At 37.5% G+C, this 19,517-nt stretch overlaps 1 protein-coding gene across 3 annotated transcripts in view; it reads right to left on the bottom strand.

Moving 5' to 3' along the window:
• Positions 1-19,517, bottom strand: part of PJA2 (praja ring finger ubiquitin ligase 2) — a 68,686-nt gene that overhangs the window by 19,997 nt on the left and 29,172 nt on the right. For all 3 annotated transcript variants that reach the window (XM_059693937.1, XM_059693940.1, XM_059693939.1), the window contains 2 exons: positions 16,469-17,519; positions 5,070-5,252 (listed from right to left, as the gene is read on the bottom strand). In XM_059693937.1, the coding sequence (XP_059549920.1) occupies positions 5,070-5,252; positions 16,469-17,519 (1,234 nt within the window). The remainder of the gene's footprint in view (positions 1-5,069; positions 5,253-16,468; positions 17,520-19,517) is intronic.

Raw genomic sequence — 19,517 nt, 5'->3', positions numbered from 1 at the left:
CCAAACCCGGACATCAAATTTCCTGATTTTTGCTAATCTAATGGGATAGTAAAAAATGATACCTCCTTGTGATCTTAGCATACAATCCCCTGGGTACTAAAGATCTAAGCATCTTTTGATACGTTAGTATCAAAAGCATATTTTATTCACCACTAATATTTCCTCTTCAGTGAGTTATCTGCTCAAGGATTTGGTCATTTTGCAATTAGATTGTCAGTGTTTGTTTCTTTACTGATTTCTACGAGTTCTTTATACATTCTGAACATTAAGATTTTATGTTCTAGAAATATATTCTCACAATTTTTTTCTTTCCTTTTCACTTCCTCTTCTTTTTATAGCTTTCTACCCTTTATTTTCCCATCATGTCATGATAAGACCTCCAGCAACAATGGCTATGGAAATAGTACTAGTAAGCACCCTTGTCTGTGTCTGTTCCTATTTTAAGCGGGGATTTTTGAAGTCTACCTTACTGAAAATGATTTTATTTTTTTACTAGAGACTTTTTATCAAATCAAGGAAATTCTCTTCTAGTCCCAGTTTCTAAATTTTTATTATGATGAGGTATTAAACATTATTAAGTGATTTATTTTCTCCATCTAAAGAATCTACATATGAATTTTCTCCTGTATTTTGCTAGTGGTGAATGACATTTATACTTATGTGAAACTACCACTGCATTTCTGAAATAAATTCAGATTTATAATTGAGTTTTACCTTTTAAAACAATACATTTCCAAAGTCAAATTTCCAATAATTCTGTTTAAGATTTTAACATGTATTTTAATGAAAAAAATATATAATTTTCTTCACATACTCTTGGTATTAGGGTCTACTGACCTTATTAAAATGATTTGAAGAAATAATTTTTTTCTAGTCTTTAGAAGAGTAGAATGACATGATCCTTAAAAGTTTAGTTTAAGAGAACTGAGCTCTAAAACCATCTGGGTCAGTTGTTTTTCTCCATGGGAAGATTTTAAATCATTGATTACCAAATTGAATAGTTATAGTATTATCAGGCTTTGTATTTCTTCCTGTGTTTTGATGAATTATATTTTTCTAGAAATTTGTCAAATTCTTGTAAGTTTTCAAAATTTACTGGTACAAAGTTTACCAGTACTCTTTTTAATATTCAATCTTTATTAATTTATAGCAGTATCCACTATTTATTTCAGTCTTATGCCTTGTCCTTAATTTCTTATTTACTATCCAAATGGATTGTCTCTTTCTTAATCTTTCAAAGTTTCAACTTCTGATTTCTTTCATCTCTGCTTTTTTGTCTTTCCTAATTTTAATCTACTTTTCTTTGTTTATTCTAACATTCCTTTTCTATTTTAAGTTAAATGCACAGCTCAATTTTCAGTTATTATTCTTTTTTTAATATAAGTATTTTTAAAATTTCCCTTTACCAATTTCATTGCATCCAAAAAAATTTGATTGGTGGTATTTTCATTATCATTTACTTGTGGACATTTAAAATTTCTATTATTTCTTCTTTATCCTCCTGATTATTTAAAAGAATGGATATTTGAATTTATTTCTAAGTTAATAGCATTTTGGTCAGAAAATATTGAGGGCAGGAAAATGACGCTGAAATGTGTTAATCTGTGCTTTGTAATCTAGTACAAGTTCGGTTTTTATATGTTTGTGTATTCCAAAGGATGCAGTGCTCATTAAACCATGCTTAAATGAGTTGTTAAAATATGCTAAAGATATATGAATTTTTTTAGATCCATGAATTATCAGTAAATGAGAAACGTATTTAAACAATTCCCAATAGTAAGTTTGTCAATATTTTCTAGTTTGGTCAAATTTTGATTTATTGCAAGTCTATTTCATTAGAAGTATTCAAATTAAAATTGCTACATTTTACTGGTAAATTGGACTTATTACATAATGACTCTCATGCTCCCCAATAATGCTTTTGTGTCTTTAAGTCTACTTTGCTAATGTTAATATAACTACCATTTTCTTTTAGTTAGTATTTGCCTGAAATATCATTTTCTACCCTTTTATTTTCTTTCTATTTACTTATGCTTTTTGTAAACAGCATTTAACTTAAAGAAAACAAACTGATCTGAAGCTTTTATAAGCAGGGATTAGGCAATTTATATTTATTGCAGGACTTGTTTCTAGATTCTATGTTTTTCATCTCTATTTTCTGCTGTTTTTTGCTTTTTTCTCCCTTTCTTTCCTTTTATTCAAATTGACTTTAAGTGTTCTTTTGCACACCTTGATTCCTTTCTTTCCTCCTCTACAGGTTTCCAGTACATATACCTTATAGTGGTTAACCCTGAAATTTTACCATACAAATTTAAACTACGTCAAAAGTTAACTTTCAATCCTCTCCCAAACAATACATTTCACCTCTGATCTTCTCCGTAACAACTTAAGTATGATTGTTGTCCAGTGTTTTAGTTCTGTACTTCTCACCTCCCACTTTTATTTTTTTAAACAAATTAGTGGGTTTTATTATTATAGGATATCAATGCAAGTAGCTGATGATTTACAAATGTGTTTTTGTTTATACCCATATAATATTTATATTTAATTACAATCTGGGACATTTTCCTTAAACTTGAAAGTTAAATATCCAGTTGCCTACATTCCATTTACACTGTATGTCTGTCCAAATGGCACTTAAAACTTCCAAAGAGTTCCTACTTCCCAGTTCTCTCCCCAGACTTCTCCATCTCAGTCAGTGACATTAGCATCTATCCAATGCTCAAACCAAAACACCCAGCCATAATTGACTGATTCCTCCTTCATCTTACACCTTATTCATCCTTTAATTTATAACTCAAAAATATTCTCAAACCTCTTTTCTTTACTTAATCCTCACTTATCATCCCCTAGTCCAAAACCAAATTTACCGCTTCCCCCGTTTAACTTTAATCCCTTTCCAATTCAATCTCTATGAAACAGCTAGAGTGATCTTTTAAAAATGTGTGTCAGATCAATGACTTCTCCAGTTAAAATTTCACTGATCTCTGAATAAATTCTAGATGCTGTATGTCCTGCAGAGTCTGGTTCCTGAGTACTTCATCTCATTCACTTCAGCTATACTATCTTCATATATACAAAGCCCTTTCCTTTTCAGTGCCTCTGCTCTGACCTTTGTTTCTGCCTAGAAAGCTCTTCCTCAACTGCTAATTCTTATCTTTCAGATCCCAGCTCAGAAGTCATTTTTATGAAAGTCCTCCCTGAATGTAGGCCCCTATCAGTTACTTCCTATCAAATTAGTGTTTTATTTCCTTCAGACTAAACATCACAGTTTGTATCATGTTTGTATCTTATTATTTGTCTCTCCCACCATAATGTGAGCTTCACAAGGGAATCTTCTTTTGTCTTGTTGACTGATATATATTCCTGGGAACCAGCACAATGCTTAGCACATATTAAATGCTCAATAAATACCTGCTGAATGAATAATTACTACCACAAATTACATATGAAACAATAGTATTAGTAAATTAAGTAATAGTGATTAAAGATGACAGAACATATAATCTTGAAGAGCAAAAGACTCCACCTCAACCTACCAATGTGTCAAAACCAATTATATTTGTAAATTTCTTTCTTTACAGATTTTCTAATGTTTTACTCCCAGATTTTCTTACAGAATTCATCTCATGCTGGAAATTTATACCCTTTGAGAAATACTAATTTTAATATTAGTCTAAGCTGAAAGATTTTTCCTAAGAAAACATATTCACCAAAATCGATCCCATGAGACTAAATATTAGAACCAACTAATTATCATAGAAAAAAATTAAAATTATCACAAAGCTACTCCATCACCAGGCTAGGTTTCACAAACAAATACTAACAACATTTAAAGTAATAAACAAGCTATTTAAATAAGAAGCTATTTAAACAACTTTAAAGGAATGAATAAGTTATTTAAAGGAATAATCTACTTAAACACCAAGAATTCAAAAAGAAAAAAAGGAAACATAATCTTTTAGCAAAGTATCAAATTGTTATCAAGACAAAAAAAACTAGCAACAATTCGCACAATGGCTCTCAATATTAAAATCCTATGTAAAATATTAGCAAACAGAATCCAGCAGTTCACTATAATGAGAATAAACCATGATTATGTGATCATGTTGAGTTTATTTCATGAAACAAGCGCAATTAAATATTAAGAAATACAGTAGCCCTAACCAGTTTGGCTTAGTGGATTGAGTGCCGGCCTGCGGACTCAAGGGTCCCAACTTCAATTCCAGCCAAGGGCATGTACCTTGGTTGCGGGCACATCCCCAGTAGGGAGTGTGCAGGAGGCAGCTGATCGATGTTTCTCTCTCATCGATGTTTCTAACTCTCTATCCCTCTCCCTTCCTCTCTGTAAAAAAATCAATTAAAAATATTTAAAAAAAAATACAGTAAAAGAATTATTCTTTAAAAGTGAAAAATCTTATGATCATTTCCTCTGATGCTAAAAAGACTTTAATAAAATTAGCAAGCATTCTTGCTAGAAATCTATAAAATAACGGAGGTACTTCCTTAGTGCAATTTAAAAAAAGTGTGTGTGTGCGTGAAATCAACCTAACAGCCAGAATCACTCTTACTGTGGAAATAACTAGCGCAAGGGTTGGTAAACTGTGGCCCATAGGTTATTTCTAGCCTGTCACTCACTGGTTTATATAATTAAAATCTTGTTGCAAGACAGCTATACCCATTCATTTACTCATTGTCTATGGCTACTTTTACACTACAACGGTAGAATTGAAAATATTTGCTATTTGGCATTTCACAGTATATAGCCACTGTATAGCAATTACAGCTCTAATTCACTCATACCTAACTCCATCAAAGTGATCTTTTCAATGACCAAGTTTTCTTTAGTAAAGCGAAGTGGAAACACATACTGTATTTTAATAGAAGGTACTGAAATTGCCTGTATTTTCAATGTGACTGTTCTTTGTAACACACTAAAACCATAATGAAAAAAATCAGTAGGACCTACTGGTCCTACACAGGGCTTATAAATGCATTTAATAGCGTACTCAACATCTGAATGTGATATATAGCATTCTTAAAACAATAGATCTCAATGTTAAACATACCCTTCCTGAAGAGATAATTCTTGGTTTACTTCAGGACTACTGCTATCACTGTGTAGTCCAGGTTCATTTTCATCTTTTCCTGGTAGAGTCTCCCAACTTTCATCACTTGAGGACTGATCTTTTTCTGTACCAGAAAATCGATGAGGCAAAGAAGCAGACCATTCTCCATCACTGCACTCTGAACTGGAAATTTAGAAAAGAAAGAAAATAAATTGTCATTATATGGTATGCGCATTTATCATTTGGAGTGTTAACCAGGCATCATGGTATAGACTACTGATGTCACACATTCTTCATCAGCTGCTAATTTTTTTTTCAGCTGCTAATTTTTAAAATGAATAAATAAATATATTCAACACATATGTAATATCTTAATCAATAAAAATATATTTTAAAAAAATAAATATATTCAGCAGAATGTAACTTTTTTAAAATCCTCACCTGAGGACATGCTGAGAAGGAGGGGAGAGGAGAGGAGAGAGACCTAGAGTGAGAGCGAGAGAGAGAAACCGAAACCTAGGGTCTGTGCCCTGATGGAGAACTGAACCAGCAACCTTTTGGTGCAAGGGGCGATGTTCCAACTGGGCAGAATGTAACCTTCTCAAATGAAGGTAGCATATGGCATGGCAAGTTATGAAATTATTAATTTATTAGTTTCTTCATGGAAGTATGTAATTCCATGGTGCCAAAATATAGATTCTTCATATTTTATTTTATTTTTTTTTAATTAAATCTTTATTGTTCAGATTATTACATTTGTTCCTCTTTTTTTTTTTTTCCCCCCCATAACTCCCCTCCTCCCAGTTCCCGCCCCACCCTCCACCCTCACTCCCCACCCACTGTCCTCATCCATAGGTGCACGATTTTTGTCCAGTCTCTTCCCACATCTCCCACACCCCTTTCCCCCCCAAGAATAGTCAGTCCATTCCCTTTCTATGTCCCTGATTCTATTATAATCACCAGTTCATTCTGTTCATCAGATTATTTATTCACTTGATTCTTAGATTCACTTGTTGATAGATGCATATTTGTTGTTCATAATTTGTATCTTTACCTTTTTCTTCCTCTTCCTCTTCTTAAAGGATACCTTTCAGCATTTCATATAATCCTGGTTTGGTGGTGATGAACTCCTTTAGCTTTTCCTTATCTGTGAAGCTCTTTATCTGACCTTCAATTCTGAATGATAGCTTTGCTGGATAAAGTAATCTTGGTTGTAGGTTCTTGGTATTCATCACTTTGAATATTTCTTGCCACTCCCTTCTGGCCTGCAAAGTTTCTGTTGAGAAATCAGCTGACAGTCGTATGGGTATTCCCTTGTAGGAAACTGAGTTTCTTTCTCTTGCTGTTTTTAAGATTCTCTCTTTATCTTTTGCTCTTGGCATTTTAATTATGATGTGTCTTGGTGTGGTCCTCTTTGGATTCCTTTTGTTTGGGGTTCTCCGCGCTTCTTGGACCTGTAAGTCCATTTCTTTCACCAGGTGGGGGAAGTTTTCTGTCATTATTTCTTCAAATAGGTTTTCAATATCTTGCTCTCTCTCATCTTCTGGCACCCCTATAATTCTGATGTTGGTACGCTTGAAGCTGTCCCAGAGGCTCCTTACACTATCCTCACATTTTTGGATTCTTTTTTCATTTTGCTTTTCCGGTTGGATGTTTTTTGCTTCCTCGCATTTCAAATCATTGACTTGATTCTTGCGCTCCTCTGGTCTGCTGTCGGGTGTCTGTATAATATTCGTTATTTCAGTCCGTGTATGCTTAATTTCTAGTTGGTTCCCCAATATAAGATCGAGGGTCTTATTAGTTTTCATGTAGATCTCATTAAGTTTATCGGCAGCTTCTAAACAGTTCTTGAGAGACCTTAAAAGTGTGGTTCTGAATTCTATATCTTCCATTGACAATTTTGTCCTGTTTCTTTGTCTCCGCATTTTGTTATGCTTCCTTGGTGCACCCCCTAGTGGTCTTTGTTCGCAGTCTTATAGTTAAATCTTGATTGTTGTAGCTAATTCCAGGGAGGGTTTGACCTCCAGGCCAAGTGGCAATGAGAATCCAGATTCTCCATATTTTAGACATATTTTTAAGTAAAAATTTAAACTTAACTTGGTAATTATAAGTTACATGCTATATAAAATAAATAATGATATTTATTATTCACCTGGCCTGATTAAAACAACTTTCTAATTAAAACAACTGTCTAAACATGATGAAATGTCTTCTATGAATAAATTTCTACTATTATCATGTTTTAGAAGCTTAGCTATTTTTTCCTTCCTTTTTCACAGACTTTAAAATGAAGATACATTCAAATTCATATAAAGAAGCACTGACAAATCTTTAGTGAAGTTCTTTGGTAGGACTATGAACCCAAAATATATTTCAATTCAAGAGAATATTTAGGTAAGAAACCAAAACATATGCTAAGGGGTTAATAAAGAACCTCAGAAAATTATTTTATTGGTTATATTTAACCTTGGTTAATCTGGTTACATTTAACTACTCTTAAAAGCACCAGTCATACTACCAAAGGCAAAAATATTACTTACTGATGTTAAAAAGAAATCAAAGGGCCAAAAATTAATCCTCTTTAAAAGTATGTTCCAGAAATTAATATGCATTTGTGATATAAGTGGTAGAAAGCAATACATGAACAATTTTCTATTAGTATTTCATTCTGAACATTATGACAAATTTCAAACTTAAGGTCTATCTATACTAATAAAGAGCTCATATGCTAATGGCCGGGAAGCCATAACGTGTAACGATCGGACCATTAGCATATTAGCTGGGCTAAAGTGGGGAGGTGCCCAGAGGAGGCGGGACCATCCCATGCCAGGGAAGGCAGGGGTGAGAGCCCATAGCGCCCCCCCTCACCAGTCCTTCGCCACCCACCGCTTGCACTCAGAGCGCCCCACGGCCCACCTGCCAGGGGAAGGAACACAGCACAGCAGGCAGGAGGCTTCCATGCTCTCCTCTGGCACCATGACAGGGCAGAGCCGCTGTGTTCCTCCGGAGACGGTATAAAAGCAGGGAGGCGCCCAGAGAAGGCGGGACCATCCCAAAGTGACTCGAGAGACTGAGGGCGGGGCTTGAAGTGGCCAGAGAAGGCCAAGGGTTTGGGGGCTGGGCCAGGCGCACTGGAGCTCTGTGTGGACAGGTTTGGGTGTCAAGGCAGGGCTGCAGGTGGGTGGGCGGCGCTGTGTGATTTCATGCGCTGGGCTCCTAGTTATTAAGTTAAAAGTCCAAATTGGCTCGGATGGAGCTAGTCAGAGGAGACTGTGTAACTCTGATTACTTTTTTTTTTTTACTATAAAAAAACAAAAACAAACAGAAAACCAAAGAACCTACCACAGGCAATTTCCTTACCAAAGAAACAAAATACTATATTTATATATTTTACATCAGGTGAAAGTTCCATCTATGACAGCCTCTTTTTATCCCTGGTACTGGAATGCCACATTGCTAAACACAAGCTTTGAAGTAAGACAGATTTAGGTTAGGATCCTGGCTCAGTACTTACTAATAATATAAGCCCAGGCATTCAACTTCCCTAAACTCACTTTTCCTCATCTGTAAAATGAGAAAATTAATATTTACTTTTCAGGGCTATAGTAATGTTTAAATGAATACTATAGATAAAATGGCTAGCACAATTTTTGGAAAAGGGTAAACATTTAATAAAGGTGGCAGTTACTTTCTTCATTATATAACCTGTTTGCTTAGACCTTTCACTTGGATTTCCAACCAGCACACCACCATTTTTCTGTTTTCTATACCTAAAAAAGTCTATATCCTCTGGTTTGTCTTACTAAATGGTAATATCAGCCACGTGGTTTTCCAATTAGCTTTAATTTTAGTCTCTTTACACCAGAGGTCAGTAAATTCTGCCCTGGCCCTTGAGTCAAATCTAGCCACCTGTCCATTATTTTTATGAGCTGGAAGCTAAGAATGGTTTTTGCGTTTTGTTTTTCATGTTAAAATGGTTACAAAAGTGCCTATACAATATCCTCGCTTTATCTTTTGGTTCACAAAGCCTCCATGGGTCTGGAGGAGACATGGGTCGATGGAAGAGAAACTGTGGAGCAGGAAAGGGTGAGCAAGCTCAGTAATCTTTCTTCATGGCTCTGAGCAAGCTTAGAAATCTTTTTTGAATTGTACCTGCTTTCTACAACTTTCTGGTTCTTTTCCTTTTACTAGCACTGTAGTAAAAGAAAATGAATACGGAAAAAAGTCACCTGACTGTGGAAATAAGGTAACTGTTAACATTACAGAATAGACAAATAATACTGAGAAATAGATTTGGTGGTGTTTAAGAAGAGTGGGTAGCTGTGAGTACGGAACATTTACTCTGAAAAGTCAGCAATGAAAAAGAAAAACAAATGGGCAAGTAGTTAATAGAGGGAGCAAGATCAAGTTAAGGTTTTCCCCAGACTTAGAAAAACTGGAGAATGGGAGGTAGAGGGGAGCAACCTAGGAATAAGGATAATAGATAAGTAAGGTGTCAGATATGACTGCAAGTACAGAATGAGACAAGTTACCTCTCTTCACTAAAAAAATTGAAAATAGAAATACTGAGATATTCTAATATAAGGAAGAGGAAAACAAGAAAGTTCATGGTTAACTATTTCAGTATCTATAGGAAAGCAGGAGACAAAGTTATCTACTAAAGAGTGACAAGAGTGCATAAAACTAAAAGCAAAAAGAGAAAGAAATTAAAAATAAGTTTTCAAAGAGAATAAGCAACAGAACAAATAGGATATGAAATAATTGTGGGTTAGAGGACCATTTGTTCTTGATTATAAAAACACATGAGTTAAAAATTTAAATTCTCAAAAGAAAAACTAAATTAAGTACCAGTTTAATTTTCATATGTTCTAGTACTGTCTCCCATTAACATTTAGAGCTATATTAAAAAGCAGACCACTATAACTTATTATAATGTTACACTTTTTACACATTCAATTGTGACCCAAAAACTTTTTTCACATATGGAATGAAATTATGTGATTTCTAAACAAATAATTTATGTACAAATCATAGCTAGAAATAAGATCTAGAAGTAAAACCAATCAAAAGCAACTTCTTCTTCACAAAATCCCTCAAGGAACTGGTTAGTTTGTCTTCCTCTATACAGTGGTCGGCAAACTCATTAGTCAACAGTACAATGACTGAAATTTCTTTTGAGAGCCACATTTTTTAAACTTAAACTATATAGGTAGGTACATTGTTATTAACTTAATTAGGGTACTCCTAAGGCTTAGGAAGAGCCACACTCAAGGGGCCAAAGAGCCACAGTTTGCTGACCACAGGTCTAGGACATTTCACCACTGTTAACATTTAACTATCCTATCTAATAAAAGAGAAACATGGTAATTGGCGTACGACCGCTACCCTTCCCATTGGCTAATCAGCGAGATATGCAAATTAACTGCCAGCCAAGATGGCGGCAGGCAGCCAGGCAGCTGGAAGCGAACATGAGGCTTGCTTGCTTCAGTGACGGAGGACTCCAACATTCCCCGCCTGCCTTGCCGGCCTCTGAGCTTGCAGTTTAAGAAACATTGTAACAAACATAGAAGCTAAACAAAACCGAGGGAACCTGCTTTCAGCGAGCCCAGGATCTCAGAGCTGGAGTTGATACAGAGTTTCGATTATAGAACCGAAACAAACCAGATACCTTCTTTCAGCAGCAGAGGCTTCAGAGCTGGAGCCAGAGCTAAAGCTGGCCCAGAATAAAAAAGAAAAAGAAAAAAAGGAGCAGTTGGGAGCTTCAGTCAGCCTGAAAACAGCCCTCAGCCCCTCACCCAGACTGGCCAGGCACCCCAGTGGGGACCCCCACCCTGAAGGGTGTGTGACCAGCTGCACACAGCCATCATCCCCTCACCCAGGCTGGCAAGGCACCCCAGTGGGGACCCCCACCCTGATCCAGGACACCCTTCAGGGCAAACCAGCCAGCCCCACACATGCACCAGGCCTCTATCCTATATAGTAAAAGGGTAATATGCCTCCTAGCACCGGGATCAGCGGAGCCGCGAGGCCTCCCAGCACCGGGATCAGCAGAGCTGAGAGGCCTCCTGGTACCGGGAACAGCGTGACAGGGGGCAGCGCCCAAACCCCCTGATCGCCCTGCGGCTCTGTGTGTGACAGGGGGCGGGGCCACAACCTCCCTATCCGCCCTGCTCTGTTCGTGACAGGGGAAGGCGCCCCAACCCCCTGATCAGCCCTGCTCTGTGCCTGATAGGGGGGAGCTCCCCAACCCCCTGATCAACCCTGCTCTGTGCCTGATGGGGGGAGCTCCCCAACTCCCTGATCGCCCTGTGGCTCTGTGTGTGACAGGGTGCGGCGCCTCAACCCCCTGATTGGCCCTGCTCTGTGTGTGACAGGGTGCAGCGCCCCATCCCCTCCGCCCCCCACAGGCCCTGCTCTGTGTGTGACGGGGTAGAGCCATAACCTCCCCATCGGCCCTGCCCTGAGTGTGACAGTGGCGGCGCCCCAACCCCCTGATCCGCCCTGCCCTGAGTGTGACAGGGGGCGGTGCCCCAACTCCCCTATCGGCCCTACTCTGTGAGTGACAGGGGGGAGCTCCCCAACCCCCTGATCGGCCCTGCTCTGTGCGTGACAGGGGGTGGCGCCACAACCTCCCCATCGACCCTGCCTTGAGTGTGACAAGGGGCAGTGCCCCAACCCCCCAATCGGCCCTACCCTGAGCATGACTGAGGGTGGCATCGCAACCTCCCAATCTGCCCTGCTCTGTGCATGACAGGGGGCGGTGCCCCAACTTCCCAATCGGCCCTGCTCTGAGCCCGACCAGGGGCTGCACCTAGGGATTGGACCTGCCCTCTGCCACCCGGGAGCAGGCCTAAGCCAGCAGGGTGTTATCTCCCGAGGGGTCCCATACTGCGAGAGGGCACAGGCCTGGCTGAGGGAACCCCCCTTCCCCCCGAGTGCACAAATTTTTGTGCACCGGGCCTCTAGTATTGTAATAGAGCGATACATATAGAGTTGTTTAACTATACAAGCCTGCTTAATTTAGTAAATAAGGCCCAAAATGGTATCTTTTTGAATTGTACCTGCTTTCTACAACTTTCTGGTTCTTTCCCTTAATATCAGAATATTATAATCTGTAACGCCCTAGCATGCCTGTAAAACAGTGGTTCTCAACCTTCCTAATGCCGCGACCCTTTAATACAGTTCCTCATGTTGTGGTGACCCCCAACCATAAAATTATTTTCGTTGCTACTTCATAACTGTAATTTTGTTACTGTTATGAATTGTAATGTAAATATCTGATATGCAGGATGTATTTTCATTGTTACAAATTGAACATAATTAAAGCATAGTGATTAATCACAAAAAACAATATGTAATTATATATGTGTTTTCCGATGGTCTTAGGCGACCCCTGTGAAAGGGTCATTCGACCCCCAAAGGAGTCATGACCCACAGGTTGAGAACCGCTGCTGTAGATCAAAGCCGTTTATCCCTAATTTAATCCTAAACTTTTATGAACTGGGAAACAAGATGAAAAGGTGTGCTAAAATGTTAGAGTGTGTGTTTTAAGACCTTTGTCTTGGCTGCTCATAGATATCTTATTTGTCTCCATACAGGAAGATCAGAGATCTTTCTTCATGGCTCTGACCTAACTTATATAGAAGAGGAAAGGAGCTTAATTTAGTCTCATGATAATTACCGGTACATCTTGTCTTCTTCATTAGGATGGTGAACACCAAGGAAACAGAAATAATGATCATTTGCATTTACAGAATACCCCAGAACAAAGTCTGACACTTAGGAGGATTTCAATAAATCTTTTTTGAATATATCAAATTGAAATAAACTAAATAGCTAATACTCTTTTTATTCTCCCAATATCAACAACAAAAAAAGCTGTCACAATATTTTTGTCTGAGGTAAGTTTTTTACCTTTTAAGCAAGGTTAAATAGGGACAGAAAAAACTGTGAAAAAAACCTCAAGTGCTGTAAGAAATGGTTAGGAGAACAGTTAGGCCCAAGGTTAAAATGTACTGACATGGCTAAAAGGTCCTTTTAAACTCAAGATCTGTCCTCAACAGTTATTAAAGTTCTCAGGGTTTATTTCAAAAAAGCAGGATATTAACCTTAGCTCTTTGGTCTAATTCCAAGTCTGGTAATTATATGCTGCCTATTAAAATTCCCCTTACAGTTCTAATTTAATAAGGTGGTGCTCAGTTCCTGTCAAACAGCTCAGAGCAATGCTACCAGCTGCAGTGCTTTTCCCATAGATTGTAATGTTTCAGATGTGATAAAGTGATCATTTAAATTTTTCAGGGAAGAATAGGTTCATACATTCATTAACCCTTTTCAGTCCAACGTGGAGGCTGACTCAACGTGGAGGCTGAGGTCGACACCGCAAACAGGTTCAACATTCAATCCCATCAATTAATTTGGACCAGACTGTTTGAATTCCAAAAATAAAATTGGACCGCAAAGGGTTAAAATGCCTTTCCACTGATAAAGAATATATACACTATATGTTTCTAAAGTGGCCAAAATTTCTGTATCTACATATATCACAGTAAATTTTAGTTATACTCTTGATAAAGGAGTTCAATCTGCACCTGTTATAATACAAACATAAAATATTTTTCATCTATAAGTTTTACTAAACATTGAACACTCAAAAAAAATCATGCAGATTCAAAGCAGAAGCTATTTGTACTTTCCTTCTCAAAACACTTATTTATGGTAGAGTGATTGTGTTTCCCATTTCTCCAAACTGCTAATATCAAAACTGAGCAGGACTACCATAAAACATCAGGTAGATGAACAGTTGGCAAAATGAAACTAAACAGGAGTTACAACTATTAAATTTCAGTCTTTATCTCGCATCATATTAAAGGCATCTGGCAACTATGATCCTTTGCAGGGAGCAAGGGCAGAGGAACTGAAAACACTAAGATAGACATAGAATTCCTCATTAAAATTGTAGTGACTACTGAAATGAAGTCCTAAAACATATCTTAAGATTTATAAATGAGCCCTAACCGGTTTGGCTTGGTGGATAGAGCATTGGCCTGCAGACTGAAGGGTCCCAGGTTCGATTCCAGTCAAGGGCATGTACCTGGTTGCGGGCACATCACCAGTAGCGGGTGTGCAGGAGGCAGCTGATCGATGTTTCTCTCTCATCGATGTTTCTGGCTCTCTATCCCTCTCCCTTCCTCTCTACAAAAAAATCGATAAAATATGTTTAAAAAAAGATTTATAGATGAAAATATAAGTGGAATCCTAAATAGAACCATTACGCTTATTCTGTGGTGAATCTTTTAAAAAAATCCTGTTTCTGGCATTTCAATATGTTTTTTAAAAGTGCTCCAAAATTATTTTAACCATGTAAGCACACGCAACTACAGGTTCTATAAGTCAATGTATCACTAAAAAGTTAATTAAAAAAAGTTTCTATTAAACTATAAGTACTTTTCTCATCTGTATAATCTGTTTGTAAAATAATCTATTATTGTTCAGATTAATGACATTTCACTTAAGGAAAAAAATTATAAATACATATGCTAATACAACACCATATAACTATTAAAAAACCCAGTTATTCTAAGCAAAGAAAACACTTCCATTCACAAAAAGAATCAATTTAAAAGCCAAGAGTCAAGAAAACTACGTTTTCTCTTTAGGTTGGCAAATAGCATAAAAATTTTAACTTCATTAGATGACATTATGCCTGACTATTAAAAGCAAACAGAAGAGGTTTTTATTTTTGATTAGTGTGTCCACAGTGGAGAGGGCACAGCCAAATTAAATGACTTTCTTCAAAAAAAGCAAAAAATGTAATGGGAAAAAATGCAACACGCTTATACTTTCAAAAAGATAAATTATCTAAGACTAAGTTGTTTTATTTTTTAATAGTAACTTCAAGGTAAATGGAGTTAACAATCCAAAAGTCATAGGAATAATTATGTTTTGTGATTTAGATCCCCCTCCCACCCACCCCCATCCCCTGCCCTTGAGATTTAGAACATTACCTAACAATTCCCAGTGGGTCTAAAACAGCACCCAGTAATCAAGCACTCATAATACTGCAACAAAATTTATAAATACTTGAAAAAAAGGCCTCATTTTAGTTCAGACCCAGATCTGCTGTCAAGTAACTTAACATCAGGTCAGGTTTTGCTGCCAACATCCATTTTTAGAACTTTGTGTATTTTGGATAAAAGATTGTGGAGAAATGGAAACGTCAGACAAGTTTTTAAGTATGTTTACCCTTAACTTAAAAAACAGTAGGTTACAAAAATATAGTCTATTAAGCCTTAAAGTTTACACACTTCCATGATAGTACAGGTATTATATTTCAACTGTTCCTACAAGTTAGTTAATTCATATGTCCAAAGAAAATAACACCAAGCTAATAAAATCTTGAAATTGCTTTGTAATTGATCATAGTTAGGGTTTCAACTAGCTTAAAAGGACATTTGGACTCTGGGATAATAGACTCAGAAATTGGACAAAGAAATTCTCCATTTCTCTTTCTGTTGTCTTACATTTTGGAAAAATAGAAAAAAAGTGGGTAACAGGGATCAGAATGCTTACTATAAGAAAAGTTACGGCCCTAGCCGGTTTGGTGCAGCAGACAGTGTCAGCCTACAGACTGAAGGGTCCCAGGTTTGATTCAGGTCAAGGACACATACCTCGGTTGCAACCTCAATCTCTGGTCCCAGTCTGGGCAGCAACCAGTTGATGTGTCTCTCTCACACCCATGTTTCTCTACCTCTCTCTCTCCCTTCCACTCTCTCTAAAAATCAATGGAAAAATATCCTCGGGTGAGGATTAAAAAAAACACAATATACTTAGATTGGTTTTCCACAGAATTTTTAAAACTATGATAAATGTTCACCTTGAAATTCATTAATTGAGATACAAAGAATTAAAATAATTAGTATCTATTCTTTTGTAATAACAATCACCTGGTTATAATTTCTGTGAACTCCTGAAATACCTCAAAGACAGTTTCTGTAAAAAACTAACCACTACTTTGCATGTATGGTTAGCACTTGGTAAATAAGAATAGTTAAACCTGGCCAGTGTTGCTCAGTGGTTGAGCACTGACCTACAAACCAGATGGTCACAGTTCAATTCCTCGTCAGGGCACATGCCCAGATTGTGGGTTCAATCCCCAGTGCAGGGTCACGCAGGAGGCAGCCAATCAATGATTCTCTCTCATCACTGATGTTTCTCTCTCTCTCTCCCCCTCTCCCTTCTACTCTGAAATCAATAAAAATATACATTTTTAAAAGTATTTGATAAGTTAAAATATCTAATTCCCTGAGATGCCAGAGAATACATCCATCAAACATCATTGTACTAGAAAGAAATCACTTCGCTCACTACACGATCTGACGAAGTATTGAATAAGACCTTACCTGTCTTCATCTTTGTCATACAGTTGGTAATAATCTCCACAGCCATTCCAAAAGGTGTTATCCATAACTCCTTGCCTTCCTGCTGTGGCTCCACTTTCTGATGTTATTTGGTTATTTTCTGTTTCACTCTGTGTAACTCGTGCAAAAGGTAGATCCAAGAACATACAATCATGTTCTCCATCGTAGTCATCACATTTTATCAAGAGGTCATCTGAGCCATTTTCCTCAACTTCCAAAGCCTCCCTCCACCTCTGAACACTTCTTTGTTTAGCCTCATGCCTATTAAAACCTGATTCTTGGTTCACCTGGCTTGAACTTACCAATTTTCTAACTTTAGGCCTCACTACCTGTTCAGGAGAACTTCCCTGCTTGTTGTCCCTATCCCTGGTATTTTGTTCACTGCAAATATGCCCCAGAGCACAGGCTGTATCTTCAGTTGAATTTTCTCTCTTTCTCTCCTGGATAGTATTATTTTGTTCTTTCTTTCTAATAATCTCCTCTTCAGAAGAGGACCTCTGAAATTCCTGATTGGTTTGACTGACAATGTCACCAGTAGAACTTTTCACTAAAGGAGCTGAATCAAACTCTTCAAAATCATCTCGTTTTTCACAGCGAAAAGCAGGAACTGGTGGTAAAAGACCTGTATTTGCCTCTACCTCTCCATTTTCCAACTCAAATATTGTACTGCCCAAAGCTTCCTGATATCTACCACCTTCCACAACTTCTGAAGAAGGCTGAAGACAGTCATTATCCTCCTCTCCATGTCTGCCATCTGGATCATGAGAGTCAGTATGAACCAATGCAATTCCATTTTGGACACTTGAGGCGTTACAGGCTGCTGAAGTATATTCTCCCTCAGAGTTATTATGAAGATTTGTACTGCTTCCTAAGGTCTCCCTGCCTTCCCCACTATGTTGTACTGCAGCAAAGGATGGACTGCTCTCAATGGTCTGGTTCAATGCTGTATCACAAATGGGAATTTCTGTTTCACTTTTTTCAAATAAAGGATTGTTGGGTAAAGAAGACTGAACTTGATCCAATGGACTGGAACCTTCGTAGAGAACAAAAGAAAACATATTTGGAGAGATTAATTTAGATAAAATTTGATTTAATACTGGCTATTTAAGTAAAAATCATATCAATTATTACCTCTTTGAGATTATAAAAGAATTTCTCTGAGAGGTGCTTCTATGTACCCTTACTTTACTGGGAAGGCAGAATGGTTACCCTATGAGTTCATTTATGCCACTGTGTAGTCACTGAGTATCATCTCATATATCTTTTGCAGGTTTTCCACTAAATCCTAATATTTAAAACATTCTGTAAAGTACATTAAAAGCAGAGGCTAATGAAAGACCAAACAATAAGGCTTAAGTGAAGTCACTGCCCTCCCAGTTCTTGGGTTGTGCAATTCAAACTTAACTTTTCTATTACATGCAGGTGTAAAAAAAAAAAAATTCAAAAGTACTTAAGATAGATATAAGATCAGATTACAGATATAACAGAAAGGAGACTGCACTGTATTTGATGTCAATTCAGAAGATTATATCTCAGTAATATAGCTATAATGAGTTAACTTTAGGTATGTTACAGCTATGAATGAAAAACAATGAAAAAGTCAATGTTAATTCTCTTTGCCACAGTTTGTCAGAATCTTGATACAAGAATAAAATCATATCAAGTCTATAAATTACTTTAGCATGAGTATCTTTTATCACTACTAATGGGATAATAAAAATAAAGACATAAAATTTATTGAACAAAAATTTATAAATTATAAATAACTGAAGATCAGTCTTGTCTTATCACCAGCAGGCTTCTTTAATAGAATGACCTTACATAATAATTCAGATTTTTATATGTATGTAAACTAGAGGACCGATGCACCAAATTCATGCAAGATTAGGCCTTCCTTCCCCCGACTGCCGGCACCGGCTTCCCTCTGGCACCCAGGACCTGGGCTTCCCTTGCAGCCCCGGCTTCCTTCAGAAGGTGTTCCAGAAGATGTCAGTCTAATTAGCATATTACGCTTTTATTATTATAGATGACAGTAAAAATAATCTAGAATTATCAAGTTTGTTCAGAACAAGAGGAAGATGGCATTCTAGTCCAAAATCATGTATTTTAATACATGAATATCTGCAAAATACTTTTCAAACTACTGAATGGTTAAGAAATTTTAACTAAGAATTAGTTGACATTTATATTTTATAAATGATTTTTTTTAAAAATCAAATGAGCCAAGCTATATTGCTTCAAGAGACAATTCTAAAAAACAAAATTTAAACTTAATATGCAGGGGAAAATATACTCAGTTAACATTTTAAAAATGTATTTGATTAAAACATGATTTCCTCTGGTTGAAGGATGTGACAATGTAATCACTGATATGAAAGTGTAGTTATATTTTGATAATTGGCCATATTCTATTTTCTTCTATGTTTAAATATTAACTAGTGGCCTGGTGCACAAAAATTTGTGCACTCGGATGGGGGAGGGGGGGGGTTCCCTCAGCCTGTGCCCTCTCGCAGTCTGGGACCCCTCCGGGTATGTCCACCTGCTGGCTTAGGCCCGCTCCCCAGGGGATCGAGCCTAAGCTGGCAGTCAGACATCGCTCCGGTAGCCCGGCAGCCCTCCGGGGATGTCCACTTGCCAGCGAGGAGCAGACCTAAGCTGCAGTCAGACATCCTTAGTGCTGCTGAGGAGGCAGGAGAGGCTCCCGCCACCACCGCTGTGCTGCCAGCTGGCAGCCTGGCTTGTGGCTGAGCAGAGCCTGGCTTGTGGCTGAGCAGAGCTCCCCCTGTGGGAGCACACTGATCACCAGGGGGCAGCTCCTGCATTGAGCTTCTGTCCCCTGGTGAGCAGTGTGTGTCATAGTGACCAGTCATTCCCAGTTGTCCTGCTGTTAGGGTCAATTTGCATATTACCCTTTTATTATATAGGATATTAATTCAATAAAAATTTAAATTAATTAAAAATTTCAGAATAGAATTTCTTCATAGAAATGTACGGCAGTTTTACTCATAGACACACATAAAACCCACTCACA

This window comes from Myotis daubentonii, chromosome 4 (genome assembly GCF_963259705.1).
Source record: "Myotis daubentonii chromosome 4, mMyoDau2.1, whole genome shotgun sequence".
Lineage (NCBI taxonomy): Eukaryota > Metazoa > Chordata > Mammalia > Chiroptera > Vespertilionidae > Myotis > Myotis daubentonii.
This window is presented reverse-complemented; position numbering and strand designations above follow the sequence as displayed.